Here is a 21,346-nt window from a genome sequence, read left to right as displayed (position 1 = left end):
GAGAGGAGTTTCAGGCACTCATGGTAAGGGTTTCATCACCCACGGAAAGAAACCACAAGAAATGCTACGTGGTAATACAGGAAAATTAGTCCCCAACAATTCCAGAGGAGCACGTTGCAGATTCTCAAACTGTGGAGGGTGTGTTAAAATGCAGATCCTCAGAACCTATCTGTAGAATTTCTGATTCAGTAAGTTGGGAAAAGGGCCAAATAGTCTTTATGTGGGTAAGCCTCCGCTGTAACTGATGCTAGAGTTATACTGACCACCCTTGGAGAAATACTAATATCTATTAATTGTTTCATTGTATCCTATGCCTTCTAAAGGGTAGACAGAGGAATCATATTCAATATAAAGTTTTAGAGCTAAGGATAATAAAAGATGATAGATAGTTTAAAGATTCTATGAACTAAACCTCCTTCTATTCTTTTAAATACCAGAGTTTCAAGAAGATGATTGCTCTTAATTTCAGATCTAGTCACATATAAAACACATCTGAGTTCCCAAATATGGATTGTCTTAGGCTATTCCAGTTATTTCTAATGGAGTCAAGCAGGCTACATTTGAGTGATTTTATAAAAGCTGATTTTTAAAAAAAATTATGTTTTGCCTAGGGCAAAACTTTTAGGAAGAGCTTTTGTGACTGCAGTCAGTATGTTCACATTATGCATAATTTTGTTTCTAACATTCTCATCTTGGATCACAAGAAGTCAAGCATAATTACTAACAAGATGGAGAATTCTACCCTCACCTTGAGACATTAACATCTTCAAAGTTACAAGGAAAAAATACGGTACATTTTATTGTTCTCTTCCCAAGCATATGAATTTCAGTGAGTAATCACAAACTTCAGGAAAATAATTATCAACTTCTAATGCTATAGAATCCTTTTGGAACAGATCCGCCAGCATTTAATGTAATTATAATTATCCATGTTTCCATTAACTTCCTAGGTGTACTTTCATTAGGTGAAATAAAGGTTTTGTACAAATTTCTGTTTTTAAGATACCCCTTGGCTTTTAAAAATTTTACCACTACATTAAATAATTTAATGTTCTAGGACAAACTGTTCAGCTAAACTTTATTTTTAATAACATATTTAAGAAATATATGAAAAAATCAATACACTTCTAAATTAATTATTTTTGTGTAGAGTCTCATAAAATCATAGATGACAGCTCCTAATCCATTAAAAATTAATTCCCAACTTTTAACACAGGGTAGCTTGTATCTCTAGCATTTTCTCTTATAATATTAGAAAATATAGATTTTTATCGGAATTACAGCAAGTTCATTTTCATGATGTCTATTACATTATTCATAATAAAATTATTTGTCATGGTGACGGATGGCTTAATAAGTATAAGTGAAGATAATGAAAGCTACTATCTTATAACTTGAGTTGGGTCTTTGAATGAGAGAAAGACTCTAATTCAAACATCACTGAAGGGACCTGGGCAAAGTCCCCTAAAGAAGGGAAGCCTTTGAGTTGCTCCTGGAGCAATGGATTTGAAGGGTAGCCTTTTTCAAAAAGCTGTTTGGGAAACTAGAATTCAAAACTAGCCAATCTTGGACACTTTAAAAAAAATTTCTCCATATCCTATACAAGAGTTAAAAAAGCATAAAAATTAGCATTAGCTAATAAACCAAAAACTAAAAGAGAACTCTGCTATCACATGCAAAGTGTCTCAACAACTGAAATATAATCTCTAGTATTAATATTTCATTTCTCTGGCCTTCTTGGATCACACATATCCCATTCATGGTTCCCCTAGTTAGGTACAGCCCTAGACAAAATTGTAAAGAAAGCAAAGCCTGTTTCCCTTTCTACATCTTTTTGTCTCTTCTGACTATCAACCACCAACGTTCTTCTGCAAGCCATATTTAGTTTCACAGAACACCGACCCTAAATGCCAACACCACCTTATGCAACATTCCTGGAAGTAGGGGTGTGACATTACAGAAGAGAACTTTAGGGAGACAGTCACGCCTGAGCATAGATAGTTAATCTCTAATGGTGAGATTTCAAGCACCACTCTGATACCCAGGCAGGGATACCAACTTTTATAAAGCAGAACCTAAGGTGACTAATTCATACATCTTTATAAGACAAGTATGTTTTCCCAAACGTGGATCAATGAAGACAGGAGGGAAGAAGGACGGAAGGAAAGGAGAGGGAGTGACTGCAATCGATCATCTTCAAGAATTACCAGGCAGGTTTCCTTGCTTCCCTTACTGATCCGAGTCTGCTGACTGGATCCCCCTTCTCTTGAGCACTAAGGAAGACCCTGGAAACCCTTGCTTCTTCTGACACTAGTGGAAAGCAGTGAGCACAGTGGTTAAGGGAGTACACTGTGGAGTCAAACTACCTGGGTTCGAATCCCAGCTCTACCACAGACAAATTCCTTAACATCTCCATACCTCAATTTCCTTATCTGCTAACACAGGGATGATACCTTACATGGTGGATGCAAGAAATAACTGAGTTAATACATACTGAATATTTAGAGAATAATAAGAATGGCAAGAGCTTGACAAATATTGAATATCCTCATTTGTGGAGGTGCAAGCTTCTGTTACTTCCACTCCATCTTACAAGGCAAATAAATAGAAGGAAGACATTTCTGTTCCTCACAAGGGTGCTAGAGGAACAGTAGTACGTGGGAGAAAGAATTAAGAAGAACTGCAGAAGAGATTGGTTCAAGATGGCAGAGTAGAAGGACATGCTTTCACTCCCTCTTGCGAGAGCACCAGAATCACAACTAACTGCTGAACAATCATCAGGAAGACACTGGAACTCACCAAAAAAGAAACCCCACACCCAAACACAAAGGAGAAGCCACAATGAGATGGTAGGAGGGGCGCAATCACAATAAAAACAAATTCCATAACTGCTAGGTGGGTGACTCACAAACTGGAGAACACTTCCACCACAGAAGTCCACCCACTGGAGTGCAGGTTATGAGACCCACGCCAGGCTTCTGACCCTGGAGTTCCAGCAACAGGAGGAGGAATTCCTAGAGAATCAGACTTTGAAGGCTAACGGGATTTCGCTACAGGACTTTGACAGGATGGGGGGAGACAGAGACTCCACTCTTGGAGGGCACACACAAACTAGTGTGTGCATTGGGACCGAGGGGAAGGAGTGGTGACCTCACAGAAGACTGAACCAGACCTACCTGCTAGTGTTGGAGGGTCTCCTGCAGAGGCGAGGGGTGGCTGTGTCTCACCAGGAGGACAAGGACACTGGCAGCACAAGTTCTGGGAAGTACTCCTTGGTGTGAGCCCTCCCAGAGTCTGCCATTAGCCCCACCAAAGAGCCCAAGTAGGCTGCAGTGTTGGGTCGCCTAAGGCCAAACAATCAACAGGGATAGAACCCAGCCCTACCCATCAGCAGAAAAGCGGATTAAAGTTTTACTGAGCTCTGCCCACCAGAGCAACAGCCAGCTCTACCCACCACCAGTCCCTCCCATCAGGAAACTTGCACAAGCCCCTTAGTTAGCCTCATCCACCAGAGGGCAGACAGCAGAAGCAAGAAGAACTACAATCCTGTAGCCTGTGGAACAAAAACCCTGCAGCCTGTGGAACAAAAACCACATTCACAGAAAGACAGACAACATGAAAAGGCAGAGGGCTATGTACCAGATGAAGGGACAAGATAAAACCCCAGAAAAACAACTAAATGAAGTGGAGATAGGCAACCTTCCAGAAAAACAATTCGGAATAATGATAGTGAACGTGATCCAGGACCTCGGAAAAAGAATGGAGGCAAAGATCGAGAAGATGCAAGAAATGTTTAACAAAGACCTAGAAGAATTAAAGAACAAACAAACAGAGATGAACAATACAATAACTGAAATGAAAACTACATTAGAAGTAATCAATAGCAGAATAACTGAGGCAGAAGAACGGATAAGTGACCTGGAAGACAGAATGGTGGAATTCACTGCTGCAGAACAGAATAAAGAAAAAAGAATGAAAAGAAATGAAGACAGCCTAAGAGACCTCTGGGACAACATTAAATGCAACAACATTTGCATTATAGGGGTCCCAGAAAGAGAGGACAGAGAGAAAGGACCCAAGGGAATATTTGAAGAAATTATAGACAAAAACTTCCCTAACATGGAAAAGGAAATAGCCAACCAAGTCCAGGAAGCGCAGCGAGTCCCGTGCGGGATAAACCCACGGAGAAACACACCAAGATGCACAGTAATCAAATTGGCAAAAATTAAAGACAAAGAAAAATTATTGAAAGCAGCAAGGGAAAAAGGACAAATAACATACAAGGGAATTCCCATAAGGTTAACAGCTGATTTCTCAGCAGAAAGTCTACAAGCCACAAGGCAGTGGCATGATATACTTAAAGTGATGAAAGGGAAGAAACTACAACCAAGATTACTCTACCCGGCAAGGATCTCATTCAGATTCGATGGAGAAATCAAAAGCTTTACAGACAAGCAAAAGCTAAGAGAATTCAGCACCATCAAACCAGCTCTACAACAAATGCTAAAGGAACTTCTCTAAGTAGGAAACACAAGAGAAGAAAAGGACCTACAAAAACAACCCAAAACAAGTAAGAAAATGGTCATAGGAACATACATATTGATAATTACCTTAAACATAAATGGCTTAAATGCTCCAACCAAAAGACACAGGCTTGCTGAATGGATACAAAAACAAGACCCATATAAATGCTGTCTACAAGAGACCCACTTCAGACCTAGGGACACATACAGACTGAAAGTGAGGGGATGGAAAAAGATATTCCATGCAAATGGAAATCAAAAGAAAGCTGGAGTAGCAATACTCATATCAGATAAAATAGACTTTAAAATAAAGAATGGGGCTTCCCTGGTGGCGCAGTGGTTGAGAGTCCACCTGCCGATGCAGGGGATGTGGGTTCGTGCCCCGGTCCAGGAAGATCCCACATGCTGCAGAGCGGCTAGGCCCATGAGCCATGGCTGCTGAGCCTGCGCGTCTGGAGCCTGTGCTCCGCAACAGGAGAGGCCACAACAGTGAGAGGCCCACATACCACAAAGAAAGAAAGAAAGAAAGAAAGAAAGAAAGAAAGAATGTTACAAGAGACAAGGAAGGACACTACATAATGATCAAGGGATCAATTCAAGAAGAAGATATAACAATTATAAACATATATGCACCCAACATAGGAGCACCTCAATACATAAGGCAACTGCTAACAGCTATAAAACAGGAAATCAACAGTCACACAATAATAGTGGGGGATTTAACACCTCACTTACACCAATGGACAGATCATCCAGACAGAAAATTAATAAGGAAACAGAAGCTTTAATTGACACAACAGACCAGATAGATTTAATTGATATTTACAGGACATTCCATCCAAAAACAGCAGATTACACTTTCTTCTCAAGTGCACACGGAACATCCTCCAGGAGAGATCACATCTTGGGTCACAAATCGAGCCTCAGTAAACTTAAGAAAATTGAAATCATATCAAGCATCTTTTCTGACCACAACACTATGAGATTAGAAGTGAATTACAGAGTAAAAAATGTAAAAAACACAAACACATGGAGGCTAAACAATATGTTACTAAATAACCAAGAGATCACTGAAGAAATCAAAGAGAAAATCAAAAAATACCTAGAGACAAATAACAATGAAAACACGACAATCCAAAACCTATGGGATGCAGCAAACGCAGTTCTAAGAGGGAAGTTTATAGCTATACAAGCCTACGTCAAGAAACAAGAAAAATCTCAAATAGACAATCTAACCTTACCCCTAAAGGAACTAGAGAAAGAAGAACAAACAAAACCCAAAGTTAGCAGAAGGAAAGAAATCACAAATATCACAGCAGAAATAAATGAAATAGAAACAAAGAAAACAATAGCAAAGATCAATAAAACTAAAAGCTGGTTCTTTGAGAAGATAAACAAAATTGATAAACCATTAGCCAAACTCATCAAGAAAAAGAGAGGACTCAAATCAATAAAATTAGAAATGAAAAAGGAGAAGTTATAACAGATACTGTAGAAATAAAAAGCATCTTAAGAGACTATTACAAGCAACTGTATGCCAAAAAAATGGACAACCTGGAAGAAATGGATAAATTCTTAGAAAGGTATAACCTTCCAAGACTGAACCAGGAAGAAACAGAAAATATGAACAGACCAATCACAAGTAATGAAATTGAAGCTATGATTAAAAATCTTCCAACAAACAAAAGTCCAGGACCAGGTCGCTTCAGAGGTGAATTCTATCAAACATTTAGAGAAGAGCTAACACCCATCCTTTTCAAACTCTTTCAAAAATTTTCAGAGGGAGGAACACCCCCAAACTCATTCTATGAGGCGACCATCACCCTGATACCAAAACCAGACAAAGATACTACAAAAAAAGAAAATTATATACCAATATCACTCATGAATATAGATGCAACAATCCTCAACAAAATACTAGCAAACAGAATCCAACAACATATTAAAAGGATCATACACCATGATCAAGTAGGATTTATCCCAGGGATGCAAGGATTCTTCAATATACGCAAATCAATCAATGTGATACACCATATTAACTAATTAAGGAATAAAAACCATATGATCATCTCAATAGATGCAGAAAAAGCTTTTGACAAAATTCAACACCCATTTATGATAAAAACTCTCCAGAAAGTGGGCAGAGAGGGAACCTACCTCAACATAATAAAGGCCATATATGGCAAACCCACAGCAAACATCATTCTCAATGGTGAAAAACTGAAAGCATTTCCTCTAAGATCAGGAACAAGACAGGGATGTCAACTCTCACCACTATCATTCAACATAGTTTTGGAAGTCCTAGCAACGGCAATCAGAGAAGAAAAAGAAATAAAAGGAATACAAATTGGAAAAGAAGAAAAACTGTCACTGTTTGCAGATGACATGAGACTATACATAGAGAATCCTAAAAATGCCACCAGAAAACTGCTAGAGCTAATCAATGAATCTGGTAAAGTTGCAGGATACAAATAATGCACAGAAATCTCTTGCATTCCTATACTAATGATGAAAAATCTGAAAGAGAAATTAAGGAAACACTTCCATTTACCATTGCAACAAAAAAAATAAAATACCTAGGAATAAACCTACCTAGGGAGACAAAAGACCTGTATGCAGAAAACTCTAAGACACTGATGAAAGAAATTAAAGATGATACCAACAGATGGAGAGACATACCATGTTCTTGGATTGGAAGAATCAATGTTGTGAAAATGACTATACTACCCAACGCAATCTACAGATTCAATGCACTCCCTATCAAATTACCAATGGCATTTTTTATGGAACTAGAACAAAAAATCTTAAAATTTGTATGGGGACACAAATTTAAATAGCCAAAGCAGTCTTGAGGGAAAAAAACGGAGCTGGAGGAATCAGACTCCCTGACTTCAGACTATACTACAAAGCTACAGTAATCAAGACAATACAGTACTGGCACAAAAACAGAAACATAGATCAATGGAACAAGATAGCAAAGCCAGAGATAAACCCAGGCACCTATGGTCAACTAACTTATGACAAAGGAGGCAAGGATATACAATGGATAAAAGACAGTCTCTTCAATAAGTGGTGCTGGGAAAACTGGACAGCTACATATAAAGGAATGAAATTAGAACACTCCCTAACACCATACACAAAAATAAACTCAAAATGGATTCGAGACCTAAATGTAAGACTGGACACTATAAAACTCTTAGAGGAAAACATAGGAAGAACACTCTTTGACATAAATCACAGCAAGACCTTTTTTGATCCACCTCCTAGAGTAATGGAAATAAAAACAAAAATAAATAAATGGGACCTAATGAAACTTCAAACCTTTTGCACAGCAAAGGAAACCATAAATAAGACGAAAAGGCAACCCTCAGAATGGGAGAAAATATTTGCAAACGAATCAATGAACAAAGGATTAATCTCCAAAATATATAAACAGCTCATTAAGCTCAATATTAAAGAAACAAACAACCCAATCCAAAAATGGGCAGAAGACCTAAATAGACATTTCTCCAAAGAAGACATACAGATGGCCAAGAAGCACATGAAAAGCTGCTCAACATCACTAATTATTAGAGAAATGCAAATCAAAACTACAATGAGGTATCACCTCACACCGGTTAGAATGGGCATCATCAGAAAATCTACAAACAACAAATGCTGGAGAGGGTGTGGAGAAAAGGGAACCCTCTTGCACTGTTGGTGGGAATGTCAATTGATACAGCCACTATGGAGAACAATATGGAGGTTCCTTAAAAAACTAAAAATAGAATTACCATATGACCCAGCAATCCCACTACTGGGCATATACCCAGAGAAAACCGTAATTCAAAAAGACACATGCAGCCAGTGTTCATTGCAGCACTATTTACAATAGCCAGGTCATGGAAGCAACCTAAATGCCCATCAACAGACGAATGGATAAAGAAGTTGTGGTACATATATACAATGGAATATTACTCAGCCATAAAAATGAATGAAATTGGGTCATTTGTTGAGAAGTGGATGGATCTAGAGACTGTCATACAGAGTGAAGTAAGTCAGAAAGAGAAAAACAAATATCGTATATTAAAGCATATATGTGGAACCTAGAAAAATGGTACCAATGAACCGGTGCAGGGCAGAAGTTGAGACCAGATGTAGAGAAGAAACATGGACACCAAGCGGGGAAAGTGGCAGGGGTGGGATGGTGGGATGAACTGGGAGATTGGGATTGACATATATACAGTAATATGTATAAAATGGATAACTAATAAGAACCTGCTGTATAAGTAAATAAATAAAATTCTAAAATTTTTAAAAAACTGCAATTAGAAGACCTAAATAGACATTTCTGCAAAGAAGACATACAGATGGCCAAGAGGCACATGAAAAGATGCTCAACATCGCTAATTATTTGAGAAATGCAAATCAAAACTACAATGAGGTATCACCTCACACCAGTCAGAATGGCCATCATCAAAAAGTCTACAAACAATAAATCCTGGAGAGGGTGTGGAGAAAAGGGAACCCTCATGCACTGCTGGTAGGAATGTAAACTGGTGCAACCACTATGGAGAACCATATGGAGGTTCCTTAAAAAACTAAAAATAGAGCTATCATCTGATCCAGCAATCCCACTCCTGGGCATATATTGAGAAAAAAACACAGTTCTAAAGGATACGTGCATCCCAGTGTTCACTGTAGCGCTGTTTACAGTAGCCACGACATGGAAGCAACCTAAATGTCCATTGACAAATGAATGGATAAAGAAGATGTGGTACACATATACAGTGGAATATTACTCAGCCATTAAAAAGAATGAAATAATGCCATTTGCAGCACCACGTATGGTCCTAGAGATTATCATACTAAGTGAAGTAAGTCAGACAAAGCCACACTCATATGATATCACTTATATGGGGAATCTAAAAAAAAATGATGCAAATGAACTTATTTACAAAAGAGAAACGGGCTCAAAGACTTAGAGAACGAACTTATGGATACTGGGGGCGGGTGGGGGGGTGGGTAGGGGGGAGGGATAGATTGGGAGTTTGGGATTGACATATACACACTGCTATATTTAAAATAACCTACAAGACCCTACTGTATAGCACAGGGCACTCTGCTCAATATTATGTAATAACCTAAATGGGAAAAAAATTTGAAAAAGAATAGATACATGTATATGTATAACTGAATCACTTTGCTGTACATCTGAAACTAACACAACATTGTTAATCAACTATATTCCAATATAAAATTTAAAAAAAATAAAATTTAAAAAAAGAACTGCAATTATTTAATCTGCAAAGAGGAAAGCTAAGGACTATTTCTGGTAATAGCTTCTGTTTTGCCCAGAAGAAGCAGAAAAGCTCAAATGGCAGCAAGAGAGCAGAAGGAATTCATTTATGTGGGTTCTAAAGATAAATGCTCAGACTGAAAAGGTTGTTCAAGTCTGAAATCACTGCCATGGGAGTGGAGGAGGCTGCCTGCTGCAGACTTGGTTGTGCTGGGGGCAAGGAGATAAGCAAGGTCCCCTTGAAAGCTTCTTCATGCTCTGTGTCAGTATTTCCCTGGAAATCTTTTTGTATGTATGTTTAAACATAATAGAAGTGTGTAAATCTCTGGGCTAAAAACTTAGGATTTTAGCAGGAAAGTATTTGTTCTGCCTCAGTGTAATAGGAGCACCATGTCATGTTGAAAGGGACCCCATAAAGCTGAAAATCCTTCTTCATTCTCTATTTGAAAATACTTACACAGAACAATATTGGGAATTCTGTAGCTTGATAGTGATCCTTAGATTTAGGGACAGATACAGAGTTTTGAATTCAGGGAACCTGATTTTGAGACTATTCATGACAAAGTCACCTTAATAATTTGATAGTCAGGCCTGGGTGAATATCCAATGTGTAAGAGAATGAAACTATAAATAAAAGCAGTAAGTAACTCATGTATAAGCCCTCTTCTGGTTTGGAAATGCAAATGAATTCTTAGTATATAGGCCAATTGTTCATCTAAGAAGTGGGAGAAAAATATTCTTCAGAAAAGTTCCCAGGAGAGATATGGGAATATTTTTAGTAAATATGCCTAATCATTCTTTTTGACCTCATGGCACAAATCATAACAAATTGAGTTCTACAGTAATTTTCTGATACGGCATGACAAAATTCCTATTAAAATATCTCAGGATCTGTACAGTATGCTGTCCTAACACACAAATTAAGGGTTTTATATGAAAGTTAAAAAATGTTTTTGGTTTGTTTTCCATCTTAGCATTAATTCTTTCCCTCCTGTTACTTAGGACAAATAGTTGAGGGTTTATTTAATTCCAACATTCTTTTGGTCAATAATCCCAGCAGGAGAATGTTTCTGTAGTTAACTCACTTTATCTCCTCGAATAATGAAAAGAAAGCAGCAATTTGAGAGTTAAGTAATAGTCACTAGAATCTATCAGGAGCTTTATAGTGTACTGATGTAACATTCGTCACCCTGTTTTACAGGTAAAGAAAATGAAGCATAGAGTTGTTCGGTCAGCCAAAGTTACAGGGCTTCTGACCTCAGTGTCAGACTTGGGACCACCTTGCAGCCCCTGTAACAAATTCTCAAGCATTTGGATTTCTGCATTTCTGACAGGGTGGGCTATTATCTATGTGTTGAGATTCCCAGGGAGTCTTAGTATTGCTGCTGGCTAGAGGAAGACATGGAACAGGGTAGGAAGAAGTGAAAATATCCTGAGGTCCTTAAAGGAGTGGAGAAATTTGAAGACCACACACAGAAACGCTCTGTTCCTGGGGAAGGACACTCACCATTGAGAAAAATCTGAGGGTCACAGCCGCTGTGAGCCTTCACCCATTTCCCACCTCCACCACAGGGCTCCCAGCTCCCAGCAGCTCTAGCCTCCACTGAGGTGATTTCCAGGGAACCCAGTTTTGTCCACCATATGAGTTTTCCTCAGGGCACATATTATTCCTAGCGGGTGACTTGAGAAATGAGTAAAATAAAAGCTATCATATGTTTAATTTATAGTTAAGTGAACACGCAGATAACATTGTTTTCAATTCAAGCAATTTCCCACAATTGGCCAACTTGAGAGAAACAGATGCGTGGCTATCTTCATTTTTCTAAATATTTTCTAGAGTTCAGACATGTTCATTGCAGCGTTTTTGCAAAGTAAGACTCTCTTCTCCTGCTCTTTAAGTGAAGCATGGTAACTTTTTTGTGAGAAAAGGAGGCTCTCTATTTCTTCTAAAATGCCTTAATGAATGGGAAAGATATGGTTAGGTTACAGAGTACAGCAACATTTGCTTTTGGCATCAGTATCTGGGGATTTTTGTGCTTTTCTTCCTCCTTTGCCTTATCTCTTTTCCCTTTTCACAGTTCACACTTACACAAACTGTGTCATTCATTGTAATGATAAAGCAAGTACTGAGTGTTTAGCTTTCATTCTTGTCCTTGGATGTTAAAACTGACAGCTTAGCACCTCTATTACTTTTTATCGGTGAGTCATTGCCCTTGCCAGCACTCAAGATAAGAAAGTCTCACACTTGCCAGAGGGAGAGAAAAAAAAAAAAACAGGAAAACTGAAAAGAGCACTGGGGCTGAGTTGTACTAACCACAGAACGGAGGGTGGGAGGCTGTTTTGAAAATGGATGGACCTTGCCATTCTCCAAGACAAAGTTATAAATGAGAAACTGTCCAGTGTGATTTAGATCATTTCCAATGGAGAGTCAATTTTCAACTACCCAGTTAACCTGTATAAACCTCTAAGGAGTAGAGAAATTCAACACGTGATCGCATTTTAATCCAAACGTTAAAAGACCTACATTCAAAATGAATCTGATCACCTCACACTAAATCCTTGTTTATGAAAGAGTAGCCACAAGAGCTGAAAATTGCCATTTGATACTACTGCACCCTGTGTGTGTGTGTGTGTGTGTGTGTGTGCGCGCGTGTATGTAGTTATTGTGAATAACTACAGAATAACTACACCATGAGAGGATCAGAGAATTCAGTGATACATTAAGGCTGTTTTGGGGGTCACAGTTATTCACTGATAAATTTGGGGAGATTAAACAAAATTGTATGTTCCTTTTTTCCCTCTAATACAGACCATCTTTCCTGGCACTGTGTCTTCATCCCTATTGTTTAGGTACTAAAAGAAACTGCACAGGGCTGTGAGAGACCTCAAAGACATTCAGTCCTCACCTGCTCAGGGAGACACGCCATGGAGGTTCTGCCCTGTAGTTTGTGAAGGGTTTGGGAAATCTTAGTTTGTGAAAATATTACATTGATTTAAAGTTTCCATGTTGCACTAGTTCGTCTTTCTATTGACTGAATGGTTCAGGATAAACTGAGATGGAGAATAGCTATATTTAATGTGCGACAATGACTTTCTGTATCATCATAGTTTGCTCTCTCAAAAACTATGTGAACTTCTGAGCAAGCACAAGCCACACCCATAAAACATCCTCTGCTAATTGATTCCCAATTATGATGCCTTTAAAGTGGAACGAGAACTTAACGATGCTTGCAAAGCAAGGTGTGTGAAGAAATCTAGATTTCCAATTTCTCCCCAGTTTTTACAATTGTCTCACCCAAATCTAATCTGACAGCATTGCATGTTAGTGATTACCTGTAAAGAATCTTTCCAAAGCTTCAAATTCATTATCATAGAAAGGAAGTTACTTCTGGTAGATGCAATATTTAATTGTGTAATTATAGATATAAACAAGACTGGAACTCCAGTGGGTAGGAGCAAACTTGCAAAGAGAGGACTGGGGAGGGGCTGGTAGCCACTAGATTTCAGCTAGTCTTAGGCATTAGTCCATAAATCTTAGAGGGGGAACAGAGAATAACAGCTAATCCAGTAAACTGATAAATGAAAATCAGATAAGAGAGTGTTTATTGTATCCCCAACTTACAGATGAAGAAACTGAGGTACTGAAAATTTAAGTAACTTAACATCACGTAACTGGTAAAACCCGTAAAGGATATATAGGATACATGGCTATATGGAAAGTCATTATCACACATTAAGCATTATTTAGTAAGTACTAAAGTGAAAATGACCAATTACATTCCAGTGAATACCGGATGTGCTGGGAGTGCATTCGAGGGATAGCTAAAACAGGACTCAGGAAAACCTTCTCCAAAAGAGGGATGCTTAAGCCGAAGGGCCAACCAATCAGACAAAAGAGGAACAGAGAATGATCTGGACAGAGGGACCAGCATGTGAAGGAAGGCCAAAGGGAAAGAGCACAGCATGGGAAGAAAACTGCAGATAGGTCCTGGAGTAAAAGAGAGATGAGCAAATAAAATGAGTTAAAGAGGTAATTAGAGGCCAAGCACACAAAAACGCTGCATAAGTCACTCTAAAGAATTTAAGCTTTACTTTGAGGACAATGGGAGCAAGAGAAAGGAATTAGGCAGTTGAGTCACAGGAGCAGATTTGAGCTTCTGGGATATCACTTGACTGCACTGTGGAGAAAGGACTGGAATGCCAGACAGGAAAGAGGCTGTGTCAGTAATCCAAGCAAGAAGCTGATAGGGGGCTGAGTTTGCATAATGTCTATAGAGATAGGAGATATATTTAGTTGCTAGCTTCATTAGGACTTGCTAATTGATTGATGGTAGGGGTGGTGGTGAGAATGAGGAAATGTGAATTAGGCTTCTGGGGCAGTAGTCATCTGAATGGAGGCAGGTATCATTCCTTGAGATAGTGAACTCAGGAGGAAAAGGAGTAAGTTTCAGGGGTGGTGAAATTTAATTCTAGATATGTTGTTACATTTGAACATTCAATTTGAGACAACCTACAGGTGGTTGAAATACATGGGTCTAGAGTTTAGGAGAAAGATCTGGGCTAGAAATATAGTTGTGGTAAATATCAGAATATGGATGTAAATGCAATTCACAAAAGACGATGAAGTAATATAAGGAGCGTATAGAATGGGGAAAGAAAATGAGCCAACCCCCCCAAATGGTACCCAGTTGCTGATCATCTGTCACATGCGTGACACATCAGTGAGCAGGCCACCATACTCGTGGCACCATGCCTACATCTAATGGCACGTGTATAATGGCATCTTTCTTCTTTTTAAAAACTCCAATGCACTAAGCCTGATTTTCCTTATATGAAATAGATGAGAGAGACTGGGCTGGAAAATCCATACCATGACTGGGGTGTGCCTTGACACTCCCAAGCAGGCAAAATAATAACTCAAAACTGAAGTACCCTCATTATAAATATTTTCTAATTGTACATCATCAAAAAAAAAAAAGGCGGTGGGGTGGATGTTAACAGTAGCTGGAAAGAAGAGGATGGGGTATCATATCTAAAGTGGTGTGCCTCAACTTCACAGTTGAGTCTTTTCCCACCCTCGTGAATGGTGTGTTCATACAGGTAATTTGCCACAGTGGAAATCAATGGGCATGAGTTGGAGTTCAAGTCTCAACTCTCCAAGCGATCTCCACTCCTCAATAATGAGCAGTTTAAGCAGCCCAAAGCATGCTTTGGCAGACAACATGCAAGAAACAATGTGCAGAGGTGAAAGTATAAAAGTAAGTTTTCAGTTTTTGCCACAAACAAGTGTAGCTCCTCACCCAGAGGAGGAGGGTGTTCCCAGATGATCTCTGAGGTCTCCATCATTTCCTGTGGCCTCAATCACCTGCAAGAGTAAGACAAGGCACAGACTTCACTGTCAAGTCCTGTAGGCCTGAATCCTCCCCTGGCGGAGGGATCCAGCAAGTACTACTTCTATCCTGGTAGCACTCTCAATCAGGATTTGTCATCACTCAAGGCACAGGTGGACCATGGTGCATATATTAATTTTTCCTGCAAGGTCCTTGTTTTCATTTGGCTTTGAAATATTATGGTGACTACTTTTATTATTTTTACCTATGGCGTGCGATCTGTGATTGCCATCGCGGTATATTAGAAGGTCATTTCCCGTAATTTCCCCCCAGCTCTATCCAATGCACTAACGCTGTCTATTTGTAACTCAATACACCATTTCCAATATCATGACTTTTTCATTTTATTACTTTTACTTTTGGAACTGACATACGGAAAAAACGCGACCAGTGTTAATGTTAAAAAAACCAACAACTGTATTTTTATTGAAACCATTGTTTCCTCTGTGAATAGTAAGATAATTTATACTTATTTTAAAATTTGGAATGCAAGGTTTCCTAATAACAGAACTAACTTTACTCCCCTTAAGTGCCCCCAAATACCTCCAACTCCGAGAGCTGGCCTAATATTTGCTCACTTGGTTGCTCACTCCCTTTTTCTCTTCAACTCCATTTGATATATGCTTCCCAGGACGTAGTGGAGACTTCTGGCCCGAGAGGCTGGAAAATGTAACTCGGAATTTCCTACAATCTCAGCTCCGCTTTCTCAGCGCTCCGACCCGGGGCGGGAGCCTTGTTATTGTCACGTGGCCACGGGGGCGAAGCGCCCGGCAGGCCAATGGGCTCGCGCGGGCCTTGGCAGCCCCGCCCCTCGGCTCCGCCGCGCGGGGACTTGGCGCTCCGCTGAGGGGAGGAGGCGAAAAAGTTTCTTTTGCGGGCGAGGAGAGGCCTTGGCGCGCGGACGCTGCTCCCACTGCAACTCTGCCGCAGCTGGCCGTTCTTTTCGGTTTCCTTCTCGCTTCCCCGGGGCATGAAAGAACTTTACTGCCAGGACTAAAAGAAAGGGGTTTACCTGGGAGCGTTAGAGGAGGGCGCGCGCGCACGGCCCCGAGCGCGGGCGTCCACTCCTGACTGGAAGTTGGTGCAGGGCCCCGAGCGCGCGCCGGCGCGGATCCCGGGTCAGAGCGAGGGACTGCAGGACCGCGATGGGCGCGCCGACGTTCCGCGCGCCCGCGGCGGCTCTGGGATTGCTGCTGTGCGCGGTGCTGGGATGCGCGGGCCCTGCCGAGGGCGGCGGCCGCGGGGCCCTGGGGCCGCCTTCTGGGGTCGGCGCAGAGCACCGGTGCCCCGTTCCGTGCCGCTGCCTCGGGGACCTTCTGGACTGCAGTCGCCAGCGGCTGTCGCGTCTGCCCGAGCCGCTCCCGCCCTGGGTCGCTCGGCTGTAAGTATTCTTCCTGAGAGCGGAGGGGGAGCCACTCGAGATTCGGGACTGCGGGCGAGGGGCCAGGATGCTCGGCGCGCAGCAGCTTTTTCCAGGGCACCTCCTCTTGGCCCAGGCCTCCAGCGGCCCTCCGCGGAGATGGAAAAGGAGCCGACCGGGCCTCAGTCTCCCTCCATCCCCCAGCGCCTGGCGGGCCGCGCAGGTGGGCCCTGAGAGCGCCCCACCCGGCCGCAGGTGGGCGAGGGGATGCAGCCGCTGACAACTCCCAGGGGCAGAATCGACGTCCTGCGCCTGGAGCTCGCCTAGGGGGCTCAGATGCGCGCCCTGCCAGGCCGGGGCGGGAGAGTTGGCAACCTGCTGCCGCCCTGAGTTCGCAGTTCTCACTTTGAGAGGATGATCCCGCGGCTCAATAGTTTCTAACAGGTTCATGCCACTTTTCGCGTTCCCAACTAGTAATCGAACGCGCTCCTTTCGTTTGGGAAGCCCCCTCTACAGAGTTAGGTCACTGTCCAAGCTGTGGTGGACATCGTTTTGTTGTTCTTTACCCTGGGCTTAATTTCGCATTAGTAAATTCCCCTCTTCGACCAAACTGTAAGAAGTTGGCAAGAGTGATCAATGGATAAGGAAGGGAAGGAACTAGAGTTGTTTCAGAACCGAGAGCGTGATTTATGTAGCTTCTCAGCAGGTCCAGAAGGTTTAGGAGAGAGCGCTGGGTGCTGTTATGCAAGTTTGGGGATGCTAGATGTGAAGTCCGAAAACCTGAAATCACTGCCAACTGCCAGAACGAGGAAGAAAATGTAGTTTAGTTCCAAATGTCATCTTGTTCTCTCCCACTCTCGTTTTGTTAAAGTTGGAAGATTGGTGCAAAATGTAAACAGTCAAAACTTGTGTTTCTATTTTTTCAAAGTAGCTATCCTGTTAAAATAACAAAAGTGCAGTCCATCCTTAATCCTGAGATTTGGCTCAGGATTGCAGTGGAAATTTGAAACTCTGGAAACAACTCTAGTCGACTGTCCTAACATCCAAATAATAGTGGTAGGAAGTTTGATCAGGTAGTTTAAGAAATTGTGTTTTTAAATCATTGTGCTCATCAAAGTCTTTATTTGTAGAACTGTGGACCATCAAAAGCATATTCTTTGTGTCAATATGCCTCAGTTTAATAAAAAAAAGTAGAAGTAGAGAGTTTTAGGTTGATATGTAATCTTTTATCATGGAATGTCTTGTTTAGTAGTTTTTATTACAATTGAAGAAGGAGATAAGGGCTTTAACCTAAAGCAGGAAGACTTTCAATTAGTTGTGGCTAATTCTGTTCAATTGCCTCTTGTGGAGGTCATGTTGCCTTATTCATGAGATGTGAATGGCTCTATTGACATCATATGGAACTGAACATTTGAATGACTGGAGGTGAACACGTATGAATAATAGAGGGATGAGAAAGAGAAAGAATACAGTGCTTCCTGGGGTGTGTTTAGAAATGCTCAAATCATTCACCAGATCTAACTTATATTCAGTAGTTTCTCAATGTTAAGTGGCCTATCGGATCATGCCAGGGTGCAGTATATTTTTGTGTGTGAATATCTCTTTTAAAAATTGGATGTCTTAAAAAAAAACAAACTGTATTGCTCTTGATTAGAAGTTGAGTTAAACCAAAAGGGGTTTGATACCTATTCAAACCTGGTCTTAAAAGTAGCTGACCTAATTAGGATTTTGTTTTGCAGATAATTTGGTGGCACACTAAAAACAAATTACAGTTTATTTGGTTAGCACAATCTTTAATTACATTTCCGCCAGCAGTAAATTGTCTTAATACAAGTCCACATTCCTTAAATGTATGCGAAAATAAGTTCCACTTGTACAAATAAGCACTACGCCTGTTGTCAGAAACCCTGCTGTGATCACTCATTGGACAGCTCTGTCATTCTTGTACTTGTGTGACTTTGTAGTTGTCACCAAACCATGTGGTCCAAATTCTTGATTGTAAATGTTTCTTTTGTTTGTGCCTGAAGCTCTAGAGGTCTCCTTTCTCCACCTTTGAAAGGAGCAGAAAAAATACATGGAATTGAGCCTTAACTTCTGTTTAACTCGGTATTTGGAGCAGGAGGCATAAGATAGCTGCTTCTTAAATTTTACATAATTTGAAAAGCTTTTAAGGAGACTGTTCCCAGAGTTCAGAAATAAGTAGAAAAATGCATATTGTTCTTCCCCATATCTTAACTTCCTTTTCCTCAGGTAATTAAAGTAAAAGTTCTCCTTAGGAATACTTCTTGAGAGCACTCTTCAGAAAAAGTTTGGTGTCTAGCTTTTGTTTCATTTGTTGAATTGGTAAGTTAAAAACTTAATCTATTTAATGTACGTGTGTGCGTGTATTTTTTTCCAGTTTATTCAGTTGTAATTTATGGCCATAGGAATCCCATGTGTGAAAAGTTGAATTGTTTGAGCTGTAAAATCGTCATAGTGTAGTTAGTTCTCTTTTCAAAAAGGAACTTTTAATCCTTTAATGAAAGTGGCTCTTAAAACAGTCAGTATTTTCAGCGTTCCTTACAACTGCCTTTAAAAGCAGACTGGAGTTTACATCTAGAGTATGTGCTTACAACGAGTTGGGAGCCCAAAGAGGAGTGCTAGTTAGAATATGTTTACTTAGCCAAAAGAGGGAAAAGTTGCCCAATTATCAAGAAGAGTTTCAAGTATTATTAAAATCTCAATGGAATTTCAGAACTATTTGTCTTCTCACATAGAAAGCTTTGAGTTAGCTGGGCTCAGGCAAAAAAAAGTCTGAAAGGTACTTTCTGCTGGTGTGGCTTCTTTAGTGTCTGCCTGTTATAAATCCTCTGGTTCATACCAAAATTGGGGCTCGGGTTAGGGGTATTAGTCCTTATGATTTTCACAGCTGTTTTTCTATATTTTCCAGACTAAAACTTGAACATAGCAGGCTGATTTATGAGTCACTTTGGATCAGTGTCTTAAAACAGCTACAGCTTGGCTTTTTGTTTTTCAGCCTTCCAGATTTCTGCTGAATTAGCAGCTCTGCAGGCCCCAGTGGGATTGATTAAGAAGCTGTGCTGGATTTGCATTTTAAAATTTGACTTGGAAGTCAGATTTCCAAATGCTAAAAGGAGGAAAATGAGAGCTGGAACCAAATGTTGTATATTAATTATTTTCCATATATATTTATTCGCTTGCTAATATGCAGGAAAAGAGACTTCTCTCTATTGTGTAGAGTTTGGTTTGCAAGTGTTTGGCCGGCTGAGTTTTGGGTAAATAGTTCACACCTCCCTACCTCGCCACCTTTCCCATTTATTAACCTCATTACAAAAAGTTTTTTAGGAAAGGTTTCTGGGGAAGGTGGTCATTACTGGAAATCTAAAAAAACAAAGCATCTGCCTTCCTTATTGAATGTAATGGGGTTTAAGAAAACATCGACATTGTACAAGTTGAATTTGTTTTTAATGGTCTAGCCATAAAAAGCAATACAAGGAGATTTAGGAAAATATGGCATCCTTTAATCGTTTCTGAAACATAAACTGTATTAAATCTAAATTTAGGTGCATTAAAAGTTTCATGGCTTTAAGTATTTAGCAGTAAAAGTCACTTCAGGGATGATTTTTTTTTTTTTCTTCCCCATATAATGTGGTTTTAATAGTACACACAGCACTGGAATGGAAGTGTGTCACAATAACTGAAATATTTAAGGTTGCCAGCTCCTGCTTCTGGATCAGAAGTGAGGGGTCCCCAGCATGTGCCCTGTTCTCTGAAGGCACAGTTTCTCATTTTACAGGTCTTTTGTTGGAGATTTCATCCTGTTACTGGTCAGGAAAAAAAAAAAAAAGTTAAAGCACGCAATCTTTTTATTTTTTTATTTTTTTCCTCACCGGATTGCCCTGAGAAATAATCCTTAAAATGAAATGAAAAGTGGAATTTTTGTTTTTTCTAATCAAAAAGAAAATCACCTGTGTGAGCTGGGAATGCCAGATGGGTGCCCCCTTTCCACTGAACTCTTGAAACAATAGGGGATGCAGTTGTAGGCTTAGTGCAACGTTCTTTAGTTGAGTGGGTCCAAATGAGCCTTTCTGTTGATTCAGGCTACCTCCCAGGTGAAGACCTCTTTTCCACGGTTGTTTTTTAAAGCCTGTGGGAAATCTGTGACTGCCTGGGGTGCTAAAAGCACACAGGTTTTGTCTGAATCCTAACGTGAGCCGTGGGGCCCATGGTTTCCTTGATGAACTCCAGATGGATGCGAGCTGGGCCGTGAGGGAAAGTGTCTGGTTCCAGCGTGGGGAGCATGCACAGCAGTGGTTGTAATTGCAGGATTTTTATAGTTTAAAGACTGTGCCAGATTTTTTTTCATGTTATAACTCTACCGGAACAAATCTGCTCATGTCTGTTACTGTCTGGTAGGTCTTTAGGCAAACATGTTTCAAATAAAACCTTTTGCAAAAATTTTTTTTCCTTTTAGGTGAAATAGAGAAATCCAGGTTTATTGTCAAAACAAAAATTCAAAGACTGAAAGGATCTCTGATTTCTAATTGTTACCCTAATGGATGTGCACAAAGTAACACTGCGCTTCTCTGGATGTGATTTCTCTGCCTTTTTTTTTTGTTGCGGGAGGCATACTTAGGTATTGATGTATAGCAAATGGTTCCTGCTTTTCTCCAATCAAGTCTGGTTATCTCTAACTTCGGTTATTAAAAACTCTTCACTTATAAGCACTGAAGGAATTAATCTAGGAAGGGTGGGTATGCCTCTTTCAGTGGGAGAGCTTTCAGCCGTCCTGTGT

The 21,346-nt window shown here is 40.3% G+C and overlaps 1 protein-coding gene across 1 annotated transcript in view; it reads left to right on the top strand.

The window, feature by feature from the left end:
- The first annotated feature begins 16,272 nt into the window (after positions 1-16,272).
- LRIG3 (leucine rich repeats and immunoglobulin like domains 3) overlaps positions 16,273-21,346 on the top strand; it is a 46,288-nt gene continuing 41,214 nt past the window's right edge. Inside the window, exon 1 of the mRNA XM_082849873.1 lies at positions 16,273-16,572. Coding sequence (XP_082705999.1) covers positions 16,337-16,572 — 236 coding nt within the window. The 5' untranslated portion in view covers positions 16,273-16,336. The remainder of the gene's footprint in view (positions 16,573-21,346) is intronic.

The sequence above is a fragment of the Leucopleurus acutus genome (assembly GCF_964270905.1).
Source record: "Leucopleurus acutus genome assembly, chromosome: 11".
NCBI classification, from domain to species: domain Eukaryota; kingdom Metazoa; phylum Chordata; class Mammalia; order Artiodactyla; family Delphinidae; genus Leucopleurus; species Leucopleurus acutus.
This window is presented reverse-complemented; position numbering and strand designations above follow the sequence as displayed.